Source organism: Panthera leo, chromosome E1, assembly GCF_018350215.1.
Source record: "Panthera leo isolate Ple1 chromosome E1, P.leo_Ple1_pat1.1, whole genome shotgun sequence".
In the NCBI taxonomy this organism is placed as follows: domain Eukaryota; kingdom Metazoa; phylum Chordata; class Mammalia; order Carnivora; family Felidae; genus Panthera; species Panthera leo.
In genome coordinates this window covers 1,423,507-1,438,693 of record NC_056692.1, presented here as the reverse complement: position 1 = coordinate 1,438,693, position 15,187 = coordinate 1,423,507, and the positions used below count along the sequence as shown (strand labels likewise).

At 44.4% G+C, this 15,187-nt stretch overlaps 1 protein-coding gene across 3 annotated transcripts in view; it reads left to right on the top strand.

Moving 5' to 3' along the window:
• The window catches only part of RABEP1 (rabaptin, RAB GTPase binding effector protein 1), a 102,074-nt gene that overhangs the window by 37,597 nt on the left and 49,290 nt on the right, over positions 1–15,187 (top strand). Inside the window, exons 2-3 of one of the 3 annotated variants that reach the window (XM_042915157.1) lie at positions 3,606–3,734; positions 4,224–4,304. The exons of 1 other annotated variant lie outside the window; for it this stretch is intronic. In XM_042915157.1, the coding sequence (XP_042771091.1) occupies positions 3,606–3,734; positions 4,224–4,304 (210 nt within the window). The remainder of the gene's footprint in view (positions 1–3,605; positions 3,735–4,223; positions 4,305–15,187) is intronic. One more of the 3 variants, XM_042915158.1, reaches the window with a different exon arrangement.

Here is a 15,187-nt window from a genome sequence, read left to right as displayed (position 1 = left end):
TCTGAAACCGAAACCAAGAGGTTTTGCCTTTTTAGGAAATTTGTCTATTGTAGCAAATTGTCCTGGGAAAATAGAAATGTAGTTTTAAAAAAATGATTATTTATTGTGTTAAAACATTTTAAGATCACTGAAGTAAATTATGTGCCCTTTTTTTGAGCAGAGAGATTGGGATGTAGCAGTCAGATGAAGTCATAATTATGAAAATTAAAAAAAAAGATGAGTCACTTCATTAACTTTTAGTTTAAATCAGTGTGATCAGTGTAATTTATAATTGTAATTACCCTTCGATTCAGAGAGGCAGCTCCTCTGAATGTAATTTGGCATATTCTTTCCAGTTTTTTTTCCTGTGTATTTTTGCATAGCTCATGTTTTGTTGTATAATTTTGTATTTTGTTCTTCTTATTTAGTATAATTTTTCTGGCTTGGTATTATTCCACGGGATGGACACTCCTACCATACTTAATAGTTTCATTTTACCCATTTATGCACAAATTAAGATTTCTGAGTTACAGAAAGTGTTTGGTCTTTTGTTTTACTGAAGTTACGTCTTTTTTTACCTTGAAATAGGTGTTTCTTTGGATCTTGAACATGTTTAAACAAACAGATTCTGTTGTACTATTTGACTTAGACTGGTTTCTTCTCCTGTTGTTGTGTCTTATCAAATTTAATACAGTGTTAGAGGAACATAAGAGTGTGGGACACAGCTCAGGACCTAAAAGTATTTTTGGGTCGTTACATGTTCTTGCATTCATGTCAAGATCGGGGAAGGAGATATATCTAAGAGGTACTGACTCTTCCCTTCATTTATTTACCAGATTATTCTTTTTTTCTTTTTCCTTTCTGTATGGTTGCTTATCTCAGACATTTTGAGTAATTGATAATGACAACTTTCCCCCTTTGGGTGTCAAGCGTTAAATGTAGCCATTGCAGGAGATAGTTTTCCCCTTTTCCTTTTTTTTTTTTTTTTTAAGATTTTATTTGTAGGTAGTGTCTACACTCATCGTGGGGCTTGAACTCACAGCCCCGAGATCAGGAGTCACACACTACCAACGGAGCCAATGGGCGCCCCCCTTTTCCTTATCACCCAAACGAGGTAACAGTGTGCAGAATGTGTCGAGTGGTTAAAGAAGGTCGATACGCTAATAGCTCTTGGCCGCTAAGTTACAGAAGGCTTAATATTGTTGAGGTCTGGCGTTTCTACTGAGCTTTGTTCATGACGCCATGAAGATTCATGGTCACAGGGACAGGCATGAGCTGGGCGTCTAAGCACGGGAACTGAGTCAGGATCAGGAGGTTGGAAGTGACTTCTGGTCTTTTGTGGCTGCACACGTGTCACTTGATCGCTCTGCCTGTTTTCTGTCTTTGTTGGAGAAGTATCGCTAGTTTAATAATTACAGCTAATGTTTATCAATTTCCTTCTAAATGCTGGGCTGAGTCCTTTTAACATGAGCTGTTAGCTAGTTACTGTAAACTTGCTGGTGACTGTGTTAGGAGAACTGTGTCATCTTTTGTGTGATGAGAGCTCATTTCCGTTTAATCTGTGGTCGGCTGCTCGGGCAAGAGGACGTGCCCACGTGCACCCTCCTGCTGTCTTGTGCAGGCCGAGCTGGTTCCCCAGGTACAGCAGCAGAGGTGGTCTTGTTTTAAGAAGAAGTTGTTCTGGCCTTTTTCTTTGTTGTAGAAGTGCCTTATGTTAGAAGTACTTGAGGTGGCTTTGAAGTGTTTTAATTAAAACAACAAATGCTGATAAGGCAGTGGGTGTGACCTCCAAGGGGTCACATCCCTGGACTTGAAACCGCCCCGAAGCCGGAGAGCGGCGGCCAGGCCCACGGGCACGGACTGTGCCTGAACTTGGGGCCGGGGCAGGCCGGGAGTGGTGGAGACACACGAAGGTGGCTGCGTTTCAGTTTTTATCGGTTCACCGGCTTCAGTTCCTAGATGCAGTGTTGAAAGTTACGGCCATTTGTGTGCGTGTTCTGGGGGAAGGTAGGGGAGGGATCGGGCAGTTGTTAGGAAAAAGGAAGGACAGAGGACATTGCTTTTCCTTCTCTCTGGGTTCCCCAGCTCCCCAGCGCTCTTCCTGACCTCACACAGTCATCAGTAGCTCCAAGTAATACTACAGTCTTAAGTGCAGAACTTGTTTATTTAACAACTGGGATTTGGACAGTGAAAGTACCAAGAGAAGTAAATAGCACAGAGAACAAGTTTCCTTCATGATTTCAGAGAGTAAGTGCGAGATAACTGCGTTATTTCCCTCTCCAGTGGATGCTCCATCCTTCTGTTTCTCCAGAGGTCATCAGATCTTCTAATGACCAGATGTCATTCTTTGCTTTGACTTAAGGACCCTAGATACTGGCTCTTCGGAATGACTCCTTACATGTAATCGCAAACAGTGGAACTCAGAGTAGCAGTCACTTCCCCTTTCAGACCTGGATTTCGTCCGTACTGTCAGATTTGTAGTGAGGCTGGTCTGAAGATGTGGAGGGAAGGAACATGGTTTTAGTTCATTCTTTATTATCAGAGGAGTCCTAGAGAACTTTGGGAACCACGTGGAAGAAATTTAATCAGCCCCAATCCGTTAGTCCCTCTAGGATTTATCTAAAATCATTGGTGCGTTTTTTTCCCAGTGTTTTTCTCTGTTCTATGAAAGTAGCTCTCCATTACATTGAGTACTGGGTTGGGGGAAGGTAGGGCCTTCAGAGATCATTTCAGATCGCGGTTAACGTTGTGAGCAAACCATCATTATCTGGAGTGGTTTGTGCTGGAGAACTGGGGCTTCTGCTGGCCTTGGTGTTTGGGTAGTGGTGGCATTAGGACCAGTTGATGTCCCCCGGAGGGACTAGGGTGATTGCTTTGTGGCTGGCTTGCTGTTGGGGCAGAGGAGGAGGTGGGGTTGTGCTTCTGGATTGCCCACCCGGTGCTTGAACCAGAAGAATGTCTGGGTTTGCTCAGGAAGGGCATTTACTTAATCAGCCGCGGCCAGAAGATAAGCCCCTGAACTGAATGTGTGTCCCAGCCCCTGCCACACCATGGTCTGCTTTAATCTGGAAACTGGAGGAGCTCCCTGTAATTGAGAGTTCATGCATAACGTCTGGTTCTGTATCCTTTCTCTGTGAAAGGGTTTTCGATTGTGATTTTAGTACAATGATAGTGAATCATCCCGAAATTGGGAGAGTAGTTCAGGCTGCTGTGACTGTCCTAATCAGAGAGCCCGTTACATTGTGCTCAGAACGCTCAAGAGGAACCAGAGCCCGCAAGGTTGGCAGTGGGTTTATTCGCGGGATAAATAGCCCAAGTAATCCAGTATTTAATAACTCCAGAAGTAGACTGACATTCTGTCAGTTATACCAAGGAACTTGAGAAGCTCTCTTTAGGGAAATTTGCCTTATGTGATTCTCCTTATATATGCTGTTGCACTTTATATGATTCATTTGTAGTGTGTTTTAAGTCTAGTAGAGGTGAAAATTAGAATTTTCTAGAATATATTGGATCTTCAGAAGAAGTTTGACTGTTTCATTATAGAAATGTGAAGCTAGAATACTTATTCTTGTAATTTAATTTATAAATAAAAGTTATTACTTGTTAACTAGTATTTTTTTTTCCAGTTTCTCTTCAGCAACGGGTAGCAGAATTGGAAAAAATTAATGCAGAATTTTTACGTGCACAGCAGCAGCTTGAGCAAGAATTTAATCAAAAGAGAGCAAAATTTAAAGAGTTATATTTGGCTAAAGAGGGTAAGTTCCTAAGTCTCTGTCTAACCCCCCATACTAAGACTGCCTTAAAATGTCGAGTTTCTTGGTGGTACAATGTTAATATTATCATTGAATAAGCCTTGATTTTATTTTGTACTTACATTATAAAAGTCTATTTAGAGGCTAGGGTTAAGAATGGAATTGATAAAACAAGTTGAAAAATGCGGCGTTCGGGTTTTTCCTTGTCTGTCCACCTTCGTGATGATGTTTAAGGCAGGCAGACTGCGCCATCCTGGGACACGGGGCTCCGGGTGCCCTTAGTACCTGAGCGGGAGCCCCAGGCAGAGCAGAGCAGGCTCGTGGGTGTTGCGGGAAGAGCCCTGCCACATCACGTCCTGACGCCTCCTGGAGTTTCTCCGACAGACGTTCGCTTGCGTACCAGGAAGGACAGTATCCGCCGTGAGGCACACGTCGTGCCTGGGTGACGGGTGTAAACAAGGAGCCAGAGTCACATGGACCTTTAACTCCTAGAACGTGAACTCGAGCGAGGACGGAGGGAGAGTGTACAAGGCAGATCCGTGGGAGCATATCGAGGGGGACTGGATCTGAAGGGTAAGGAGAGGGGTACACGTGGGGCACTGACCTGTGGTTTCCACAGCCGTCCAGCCTGGCGCTTCCCACAGCGTGATCGCGTTAACAGCATCAGCATCGCCGTCGCCTGGGAAACCTGTTACAAGTGTGAAGTTTGGGGTCCTCTCTCACACTTAACTGAATCGGCAACTCTGGTCTAAGGGTCCAGCAGCCAGTGCTGAAGGTGATTCAGTGCACGGCAGATTTTGGGAAGCAGCGTTCTGGTGTGGGCCAGTGGCTTTCAAACGGTCACGTGGATCGCAGTCACCTGGAGAGCTCGTTAGAACACAGCATGTTGGGGTGGGGCCTGAGAATTTGCGTTTCTGACAAGCTTGCGGGTGACCCCGGTACTGCCGCCAAGGACCACAGTTTGGGAACCGCTGCTCTGGGCTGGTGATCGTCCTGTTTTTAAGTGTATTCACTCCACGAAATAGTTCTTTATGTACACCCCTCACACCGTTCTTTTAAGTTGACGTTTCAAGTTTTTTATTCAGGAATTTAAAAGGTGTTGATTCTGTCATATTGTCAGCACTAAGAATTTAAGTGAAAACTTCATGCTCTTAAACGTATCAGTGGAATCAGTCATAGTGATTTAATATCTGTCACCATTCATTAAAAAAAAAAAAAAAACTTTGAATAAGCTCTTTAGCAGAAATGTTATATTTTTTTCCATCCTGGTGTTAGGTTTTCATGTTTACATCTCCCTCAGAATTTTATTCTAAAAAGTCGTGTGTTTGGTGGTGGTGGTGGTGGTGGTTGTTATTTATTTATTTTTTTGGAACACCAACTCGAGTATGCATCGGAATTCTACTTGCAAGGTTTGTTAAAACATAGATTGCTGGTCTCCACCCCCAGAGCTTCTGATCCATTGGGTTTGCGAGATCCTAGAATTCACACTTCTGGTACGTTTCCAGGTGATGCTGATGCTGTTGGTGCAGGGACCACACTTTGAGAACCGCTGGTAATATTTGGCGCTTGAAAGCCATTTAAAGAACATTTGGTCAGACTTCACTGTAAGAAAAATACACACGTAGGGCACCTGGCTGGCTCAGTCGGTTAGGCGACCGACTTTGGCTCAGGTCGTGATCGCATTTTGTGAGTTTGAGCCCCGTGTCGGGCTCTCTGCTGAGAGCTCGGAGCCTGAAGCCTGCTTCGGATTCTGTGTCTCCCTCTCTCTGCTCCTTCCCTGCTCATGCTCTGTCTCTCTCTGTCTCTCAATAATAAATAAACATAAAAAAAAAAAAGAAAAATGTGCATGTAAATATCTTCTGTACTGAGTCATCATTACAGTTATTAATAAGTGTGCAGCTGCTCCATAAATATTTTACACATTTAAAAAGTACAGTGTAAAAAGCACTGGAGATGCAGGTCTTTACCTTAAGAAGACGATTATTTAGAGAGTATGTGAAAGTGGGGGAGAGGGGCAGAGGGGAGGAGGCAGAGAGAGTCTTAAGCAGGCTCCGCGCTTAGTGCAGAGCCCGACGTGGGGCTTGATCCCACAACCCTGGGGCCATGACCTGAACTGATATCAAGAGCCGCACGCTTCACGAACTGAGCTACCCAGGCGCCCCTGGAAATGTAGGTCTTATGAGATGCAATTGGGTCTCCCTCCCAGTTAAGTCCTATCCTCTGGGTGGATTATATTTACTTCTAGAAAAGGGTAAGTTTCATTTTTAAAAAAATATATATGAGTGCTGAGAGCCCTTAGTCTCATAAATAAGTAGATGGAAATACAAATTTTATTTTACAGTGATGATTATTTTATGTTAACTTATTTTGAGAGAGAGAGTGCAGGTGGTGGGGAGAGAGGGAGAGAGGGAGAGAGGGAGAGAGCCAGAATCCCAAGCAGGCACCACGTTGTCAGCACGGAGCCCAGTGCAGGGATCGAACCCACAAACTGTGAGATCATGACCTGAGCTGAAATGGAGCGTCAGGTGCTTAACCGACTGAGCCACCCAGGCACCCCTATTTTGCAGTGAATATTACTCCATTCTCTTAATTCTCTGAATTCTATGTCAAGTCACATAGTGCTCAGCTTCAAAAATACTCTTGCTCTGTTGGCTGGCAACTCAGTTAGGCTTCCTTCCGTTTTGTTGAAAGCAGACTCTGCAGTCACCTAACCTGCCAGAAGATTTGTTGCCCAGTTATTAGTCATTCACTTTATTACTGACATTGATATTTTATTATTATTATTTTAATGTTTATTCCTTTTTGAGAGAGACAGAACACAGGTGAGGGAGGGGCAGAGAGAGAGAGAGAGAGAGAGAGAGAGAGAGGGAGACACAGAATCCGAAGCAGGTTCCAGGCTCCGAGCTGTCAGCGCAGAGCCCGACGCGGGGCCTGAACCCGTGAACTGTGAGATTATGACCTGAGCTGAAGTTGGGCGCTTAACCCACTGAGCCACCCAGGTGTCCCCGTGATGTTGGTATTTTAAATTGTCCCTCTGGTTTGATACGACAGAGGAGTTTTTACACAACAGGGCAGTGACTCATAGAACATTCAGGAAACCCGTCTTTTGTTACATAGGAGAAAGGGTGTCGAGAAAAGGGAGGTGGACGGGAAGAATCTGTACTTAAATACCGCTGTGCTTTGGGGAAGAGTATTTATGCGAGGTGAGGATCTAGAAGTTGATTCCTTCATGTGTCTGTGAATCCTTGGAAAATCTTTGCGTATCTCCAGGCGTACATGTTCCCCACTTTGAAGATCACTGCCCTGGAGTGGTGTTACTCAGACTTTAGGTTTATATAACCCTTCGATGGATTAAAAAAATTAAGCGGGCAGTGACCACCACTTTTAAAAAAAGGAATAAAATGGAAAATAGGAAAATAATAGTATATTTGTAAGTTTCAGTTAAGTATAGTTGCATGAAATATTTTGTTTCGGTGACATATATGTGTTATGTATAAAGTGATATAAAATAAATTTTTAAAAAAGTTTTTATTTATTTTTGAAAGAGAGAGAGCACACACTAGTGAGGGAGGGCCAGAGAGAGGGACGGAGAGAGAATCCCAAGCAGGCTTCTTGCTGTCAGGCCACTCTGCACGGAGCCCAACGTGGGGTTCAATCCCACGAGAGATCATGACCTGAGCCCAAATCAAGAGTCAGGCGCTCAACTGGCTGAGCCCCCCAGGCGCCCTGAAGTCTGTTCCTTGTTGTGAACTGTGGTCAGAGACGTTGGACAGCCAGCGTTGTGTAGGAGGCCTCACCGATCCAGCCCCGACTTGGACAGGCTTGCTGACTACAGTGTGGGATGGGGCTCAGTTTTCTTGTGACTTGTAGGCGGGCCTCTCTCTGTTTGATTCTGTTCCTGCGTAGGCTAACGAGGAGTTGGGAAGGCTGGTGTTCTGTCTGGGCCTGGTGGCACTCTGCACGTCACTGTGGAGCTTGGGACGCCTGAGATAGGGTTTGCGTCTTCAAGAAAGTATAGTCTACTGGGGTAGATGATACATTTTGTGCAGCGTCATTGTTTGAGTATATGTCGTGTGTCTTGAGAAAAGTTACGTCTGGGTCTTCAGTGTGTTTCTCTTTGTTAACGCTCCCTCCTCAAACTTGTTCTAACCTTGAGTTGACGAGGCACCGCTTTCAACCCTGTGCAGCGGTGTGTCCTCGTCAAGGTGACGCGTGGCGCCTTCCGTGTGTGGTACGACGTCCCGGCAGTGCTTCCTCTGGTGAGCAGTTAGAGCTCGCTGCCGGGCTGGCTGGCCGCCCCTCGTTCCGCGGCCCCGCAGGCGGACCCTCCTTTTTCCTTCAGTCTCTGCTTATTCAGTCAATTCAGCTTAATCTTGCCCCGCGTTTGCTTGTCTTATTTCCTGTTTTTCTCTGTCCCCAGATAAAGCCGTTAGGGTTTTCCTTTCCTTTCTTATTTTTTCTTTTCAATTATAAAGTGGCCTTTTCTGTAAAATTCGGAAGACATGAAAATGACCAAGAACCTCTCATTCCTGAACTACGCGATCAGTTACCGTTTTTCTATCCGCTCTGGACAGCTTGTCATGTGGATTCCATCAGAAAACGTAGTTGCTGCGTTAACATCGCTTTAACTACATCTCCACCTGATACATAAGCTGTGTGGGGGCGTCCCTCTGTGCTGTCTGGAGTCCTCTGTGAGCTCGGCGGGCCACAGAGAACGGGTGACTTTCTACAGAATTTCAAAAGGAATAATGGGACGTTTCTGAGAGTTTTTGGTGTCATTTCTAAGGAAAACGCATAGTGTGTAAAACGTAAACGTTGATTCAGTTTCTGTCTTGGCGGTTTGCCTATTTCATAATCAGAATCGAATTCAGGCAGTTCTGTGGCGCCGGCTGTGACACGCAAAGCCAGTCTTAACGATTCTCGCAGGCGGTGGCGGCGTGGGCCGTGGGTTCGACGTGTTCAGCAGCCTGTCTGTTTTCTCTTTCAGCAAACCAGGCACTGTAACTCTGGAAGTCCGAGCCTCCGTGTTTGACGGATAGGAACGGCTTCTGCCCTGGTGTTGCAGTGGCCGTGCCGTCCTGTTTGGAGAACAGCTGGGCAGGAGTCCGGACGGCAGTGAGGAATGCGAATGAGAGAGATTGTTACCTTTGCGCTCCTGCCTGCCTGCTCCTGCCGTAGCGCCCGCTCTTGGCTCAGCCGACTTCAACTGCGAATGTTGTAGATATTTCTGAAAGCTTTGTTGCTTGTCTGTTGTTGAACTTGAAGAAAACGTATTTAGCTTTCAAAAAAAGTATTCGATTTAGCTTTCTTCTTTAGCCAGCCTCAGTACAAAGCTTGGCACCACAGCAGAGTTTGTGTTTCGAAAATCCTCGGTCTTGGGCAGTTATGTGGAGCCTGTTACGTGAAGCAGCACGCCAAAGGCCATAGCGTTCTGGATTTGAAGGAAAATTGTAGGAATAGAGCCCGCGTTAACCACCAGGAGACCATGAAATTTTCTAGCATGTTCAGAACGATTTTGTAGGTGGTGATCATTTATATAAAGCTTTGATGCTAATTAGCCAGAGATTCTTTCAGTAGTTGAAAGCTAGGTTAAGGCAGATCTTTGTCATAAGCTTGATTCTAGATGTGGAAATAAAACTAGAGTGTCTTAAAGAAAATTAAAAGCCATTAGGAATCTTGGAAACAACACACAACTTGAAACAAGGTAAATAGATGGTTTAAATTGTAGGTAAGGCACGGAGATTTTAGTTCAGTAAATTAGGAAACAGTATTTGGGAGTTCTCCCTCTCAGTGAGGCAGAGGCCGGAGCATCGAAGAGCAGTTGACATAGAGGATAAAGTGAGCCTCTAACACATATCTGAAAAGAGTTGAAGCAGAAGAGATGGAGGGTAGAATATTTGAGGAGATAATAATAGAGTTTTCAGGGATTAATTTGAAAAAGTAAGTCCTCAACATAAATACTGAGTACCAAGTAGGCAAAAAATTATAAATTCATATTTTGACATATCTTAAACTGTCTACATGCAAATGAAAAGAAAATATTGAAAGCTGACAGAAGAAATAGTTGTGTTGTTGGGAGATACCACATAAGCAAAATAGATGCCAGGGGACAATGAAATAAGATCCTTAAAGTGCAGAGAAAAGTCATTTTCAACCTAAAATTTCAACCTAAAATGTAGCTAAATTATTCAAGAATGAGAGCGATACAGGTATTTCAGGCATATAAGAACTAAGAGCATTTATCACCCACACAAATCACCAGAAGAGCGAGTAAAGAGAACATTTGCAAACACAGGAGTAAACGGAGCAGGCAGGACGGAAGACACGATCCCGATAGAGAAACTGAGAAGTCCGGCTGTAAAAAAAAACCCAAAAACCAAAAAAAACTTCGTAGCTCATGTTATGCTTTAAAGGAAAGTAGAAAAAAAAATGAGACAATAACAGGGTTGGGGCTTAAGGCAAGAGGTGTTGAAGGGATATAGAAGACGGTCTCATAATGAAAGCAGCGGTCTACCTAGAGAAGACAACAGTCATGAAGTCGTGTGCACCTAACAAAATCGCCAGGCCTTGTCATGTAAACAGAAGGTGATGCAGTTCAAAGAAGAAACTGATGAGTGCACACGGAGGGTATGCTTAGCATTGTAGCGATTGCTGGCTCCAGCAGCAGCAGGTAAAGAGATCGTAGCTTTGGGGGCGCCTGGGGGCCCAGTTGGTTAAACATCTGACTCTTGGTTTGGCTCAGGATCTTAGGGTTGGTGGGTTTGAGCCCTGCATCGGGCTCCGTGCTGACAGCACAGAATCTGTTTGGGATTCTCTCTGCCCCTCCCCCTGCTCGCATGCATGTGCTCTCTTACAATAAATAAACTTTCAAAAAAAATTAAAAAATATAATAGCTTTGAGCAACAGAATATTTTTTTAATGTTTATTTATTTTTGAGAGAGAGACAGAGCGTGAGGGGGGAACAGAGAGAGAGAGAGAGAGAGAGAGAGAGAGAGAGAGAGAATCTGAAGCAGGCTCCAGGGTCTGAGCTATCAGCACAGAGCCCAACGCAGGGCTTGAACTCTCAAAGGTCGTGACCCGAGCCGAAGTCGGACGCTTAACCGACTGAGCCACCCAGGCGCCCCTGAGCAACAGAATTTTAAAAGACTTGACCTAGGAATTCTGTACCCAAGGAACCAAAAAAGTTCATTTTTTCAGTATTAATAAGGAACACTTAAAAAATTATCTACATGCATATATGTCAGAGATTCAACATATTAAAAAAATCGGGCGGCTGGGTGGTTCGGTCGGTTGAGCGTCCGACTTTGGCTCAGGTCATGATCTCGTGGTCCATGGGATCGAGCCCCGCGTCGGGCTCTGTGCTGACAGCTCGGAGCCTGGAGCCTGCTTCGGATTCTGTGTCTCCCTCTCTCTCTGCCCCTCCCCCGCTCATGCTCTGTCTCTCTGTGTCTCAAAAATAAATAAAACATTAAAAAAAAATTTAAAAAAAAATCAAGCTACTTCGTTTTCTTACCGAACACTGTTGGAGAGATTTTAAACAACCATGTAAATGTTATTTAAAAGTTAGGAAACTAAGAGTTCAGTGCGTTCCTGTTCTTGAGTTAAAGAATATCACAATGGAGATCGCAAAATCCGAGAATACGGTAAAGATACTTGGGAAGCAGCTAAAACAAGACTTGGAGAATAAGCTTTTAATTTTAAAAGCATCTATTAAAATTATATTATTAAAAGACATGAGGGGGCACCTGGGTGGCTCAGTTGGTTGAGTGTCCAGCTGCTGTTTCAACTCAGGTCATGATCTGACAGTTGTGTCAGATCTCTACACGTGAGCCTGCTTGGAATTCATTCATTCATTCATTCATTCATTCATTCATTCATTCTCGCTCTCTTCCTCCCCCTCCCACACTCAACGTGAGTGCTCTGTTTCTCTCTGTCTCAAAATAAACTTAAAAAAATTAAAAAGGTGAGAAGTTGAGAATAAATTATCCATGTGTTCAACTCCAGAAGCTAGAAAAAGAGTAAACACAAAGAAGAAAAAAATAGTAATAGCAATTAATTAAATGGAAAGCAAAGTTAACAGTTAAGCTCAATAAAATCAAAAGCACATTTTTTGGAAAAAACTAAGAAAATGAGACAATTATTGATACAGTACTGTGTATGTGTCTGTGCCAGAAATTTTGGATGTTTAGTTGAAATGAATAATATCCTAGGAAATATGAATTCCCCAAATTACTTCAACTAGAAAACCTGAATAAACCATAACCATAAGAGAAACAGTTAATAAAGGGCGTCTGGGTGGCTCAGTTGGATAAGTGTGTGACATTGGCTCAGGTCATGATCTCACAGTTTGTGAGTTCGAGCCCCACATTGGGATCTCGTGCTGACATCTTGGAGCCTGGAGCCTGCTTCGGATTCTGTGTCTTCCTCTCTCTCTCTTCCCCTCCCCCACAAGTGCTCTGTCTCTCTGGAAACTAAACAAACATTAAAAAAACAATAAGCAATTCTTATATATAAAAGATGCCACAGACATAGACAAATCTTGTTAAATTTACAAGGAAAATTTATTCCTTTTATTTGCTGTGTCAGAAAGAAAAAGCCATCCATTTCATTTTGTGGGATTAGTATAACTTTAATACCTAAACAAGAAACACTAATACTAGAATATAGATAAACCAGTCTCGTTTATGACCGTAGAGTTTAAAATCCTAAATAACGCTGACTTCAGTAGAATATTTAGAAATACTGCACTGTGACGTTGCGTAGCAGCAATGCAAGGATAGATTGACATTAGAACATGTGTTGGTGCAACTCATTACATTAACAAATTAAGAAAAACCAAAAGGACATTCAGTAAATTTAGCATGCTTTAGTAATGAGTTCACACTAGTTCCTAGCAAACTGGGATGGTGGGGGCCTGCCTTAGCCTATGAAAAAGTTTTTCTTAGAAACCAGTAGCATATATCATACTTAATAGTGAAATGAGATAAGCCTATTGTCAATCCTTCATTTTTATACTAGAGGTCCTTCTCGCCAACGCAATAAAATGAAAACAAATGAGTTACAAAATTTTGAAAGTTAAGGATAGTTTTGTCTCCCTGTGGAGTCCATGGTTATTGACATAGAGGAACCAAGAGAATCCACACTGTCAGACCTGTTAGTTACAACACCGTCGGGATGAAGATCAGTATAGAATGATCAGGGATGTTTCTCTTTACCAGTAACTAGGGAAGCAGTAGAAGAAAAATCCTGAAGAAAATAAAAGGCAGACAACAAAATCAGAATGTTCAGCCCCTTGGGGATGTGTCTAACCAACGCTGTGTAAAAGCTTTATAGAGGAGACTTAGGAAACAGTGTGGAAGTCCGTGAAAGAAAGCCTGAGTAAATGGAATGTAATACTGTGTCCGTGGGTGGAGAGACTCCGTGTTGTAAAGAAGCAAACTCCCCGTCTGTACATTCAGAGCAATTCCAGCCAAGGTCTCTGTTTTTTCCCTTACGGATCTTCTAAAGTGTCTTCGATTGTGCAAGGAAGGATAGGGCCAAGAGGATGGTGCCCTACTGTACTGAACCCGCCCCCGCCGATTTGTAGGAAATATGATGAACCGAGGAGTGTAGTTCAACTACGTCGTAGGTATGCAGTTAGTGGCACCCAGACTGTGAGAGGCTCCGAGGCCCACCTGGTTTACTCTGTAAATAATTGCAAGGAAGAGAGAGATGCAAGGGCAACCCATCGATCAGAAGAGACTTAAAATGCACATTAACTAACCAGCGTATGGACCTCATTTGGATTTTGACTCAAAGGCCTGAACTACTGAAAAAAACTTTGTAGACAACCGGACTTTCAACACTGATTGGATGTTTATTTGGGCATCGTCAAATTTTTTTCAGCTGTGAAGATGATCCTTACAAAGTGGAATTAGCCAGCCAAAGACAAATGATGTGTGATTCCACTTACATGAGGTATCTAGAATAGTTAAGCTTCCAGAAACAAAGTAGAATGTGATTGCCAAGGGCTTGGAGGAGGGGGAGTTTTTCATGGGTGTGCTGGCTGTTGTTTAAGGTGAAGAGTTGTGGAGATTCGTTGTACGGCAGCGTGAATAACTTTTAACACCACTGAAGTATACACTTTGAAGTGGTTAAGGTGGTAAATTTATGGTTTTCAATTTTTGTTAGTGTTTATTTTTGAGAGAGGCACGAGCGGGCACACGTGTGAGCTGGGGCAAAGGCGGAGAGAGAGGGAGACAGAGGATCCGAGCAGGCTCCGTGCTGTCAACGCAAGAGCCTGACGTGGGGCTCGAGCTCACAAACCACGAGATGATGGCATGAGCCGAAATCAAGAGTCCGACACTTAACCGGCTGAGCCCCCCAGGTGCCCCGATGCCACGTGTGTGTGTGTTTTCAAAGGTCCTTGTAGCGGTACGTGCTCAAGTATTTATGCTGAATGATAAGTTTGAGAGCTCCACTTCTCTGTTAACACGAACCGCAGACCCTTTCCCCAGCAAAACTGGTGAAAATCATTGTTTATAAAAAACAACCCTTTAAAGTCTCTGGAGGTGGAGGGGGGGCCAGGCTGGCTCATCTAGAAGAGCACACAACTCTTAGATCTCGGGGTCGCGAGTGTGAGCCCCACGTGGGGTGTGGAGATTACTTAAGTAAGTAAAGCTTTTTAAAAGTTTCTACAAGTGGTTCTACAGCAAAAGAAACATTTCTTCAAGAAAACCCACTGAGTCTTGGTGGAAAGAGTCTGTGGCATTCGAGCCACTGCTTTCCCTCCCCGCCCAGGCTGGTATCACGGAAACTGCACCCCAGGTACGTGATGCTGAGAACACAGGTCTCGCTCTCCCCCCGGCTCACGGTTGAGGACTGGAACCCCCCTCCCCGTCCCACCCAGCTACCTGTTGTAGAGGCGAGGATGCAGGGGAGTGTGGCTGAGAGCTCGCCCGGCCTCCGCTCTAGGGTAGAAGCCCCTCCTTGGCTGTGGGGGGCTGGGCGGAGGTGCCGTGATGGCAGACAGGGGCGACCACTGGATCCCCGCCGCCCCGTGTCCTAAAGCGGGTTTGTCGCTTAGAACAGTTCCAGCAAGTAAGTGCAGTTTGGGGGATGCGGTCAGGTAAAGAGACGGTGGCAGGGGAGCCCGGCAAAGACCTCGGTCATTTCAGAGTGATTCCGCACGGGCCCAAGGCCTACCTCCAGAGGAGGAACGGTGGCGGCTTCACGCTGCGCGAGTCAGGGAGGAGAGCCCAGCTTTTACTAAAATCCGGTCAGCTACCGAGTGGCGGATGAAAAGAAGCTGGTGAGAGAGTGGGTTAGAGTTGCTGCAGTATATTGTCCAAAAATCAAAAAAAGTCACTTTCAACGACAAAAAAATCGGGACATAAACCGGCAGGTGTGATCCGTGCAGAGGAAAACACGCAGTGGCTGTCGCGTGACCAGGTACAGATTCGATGAAGACTTCAGGG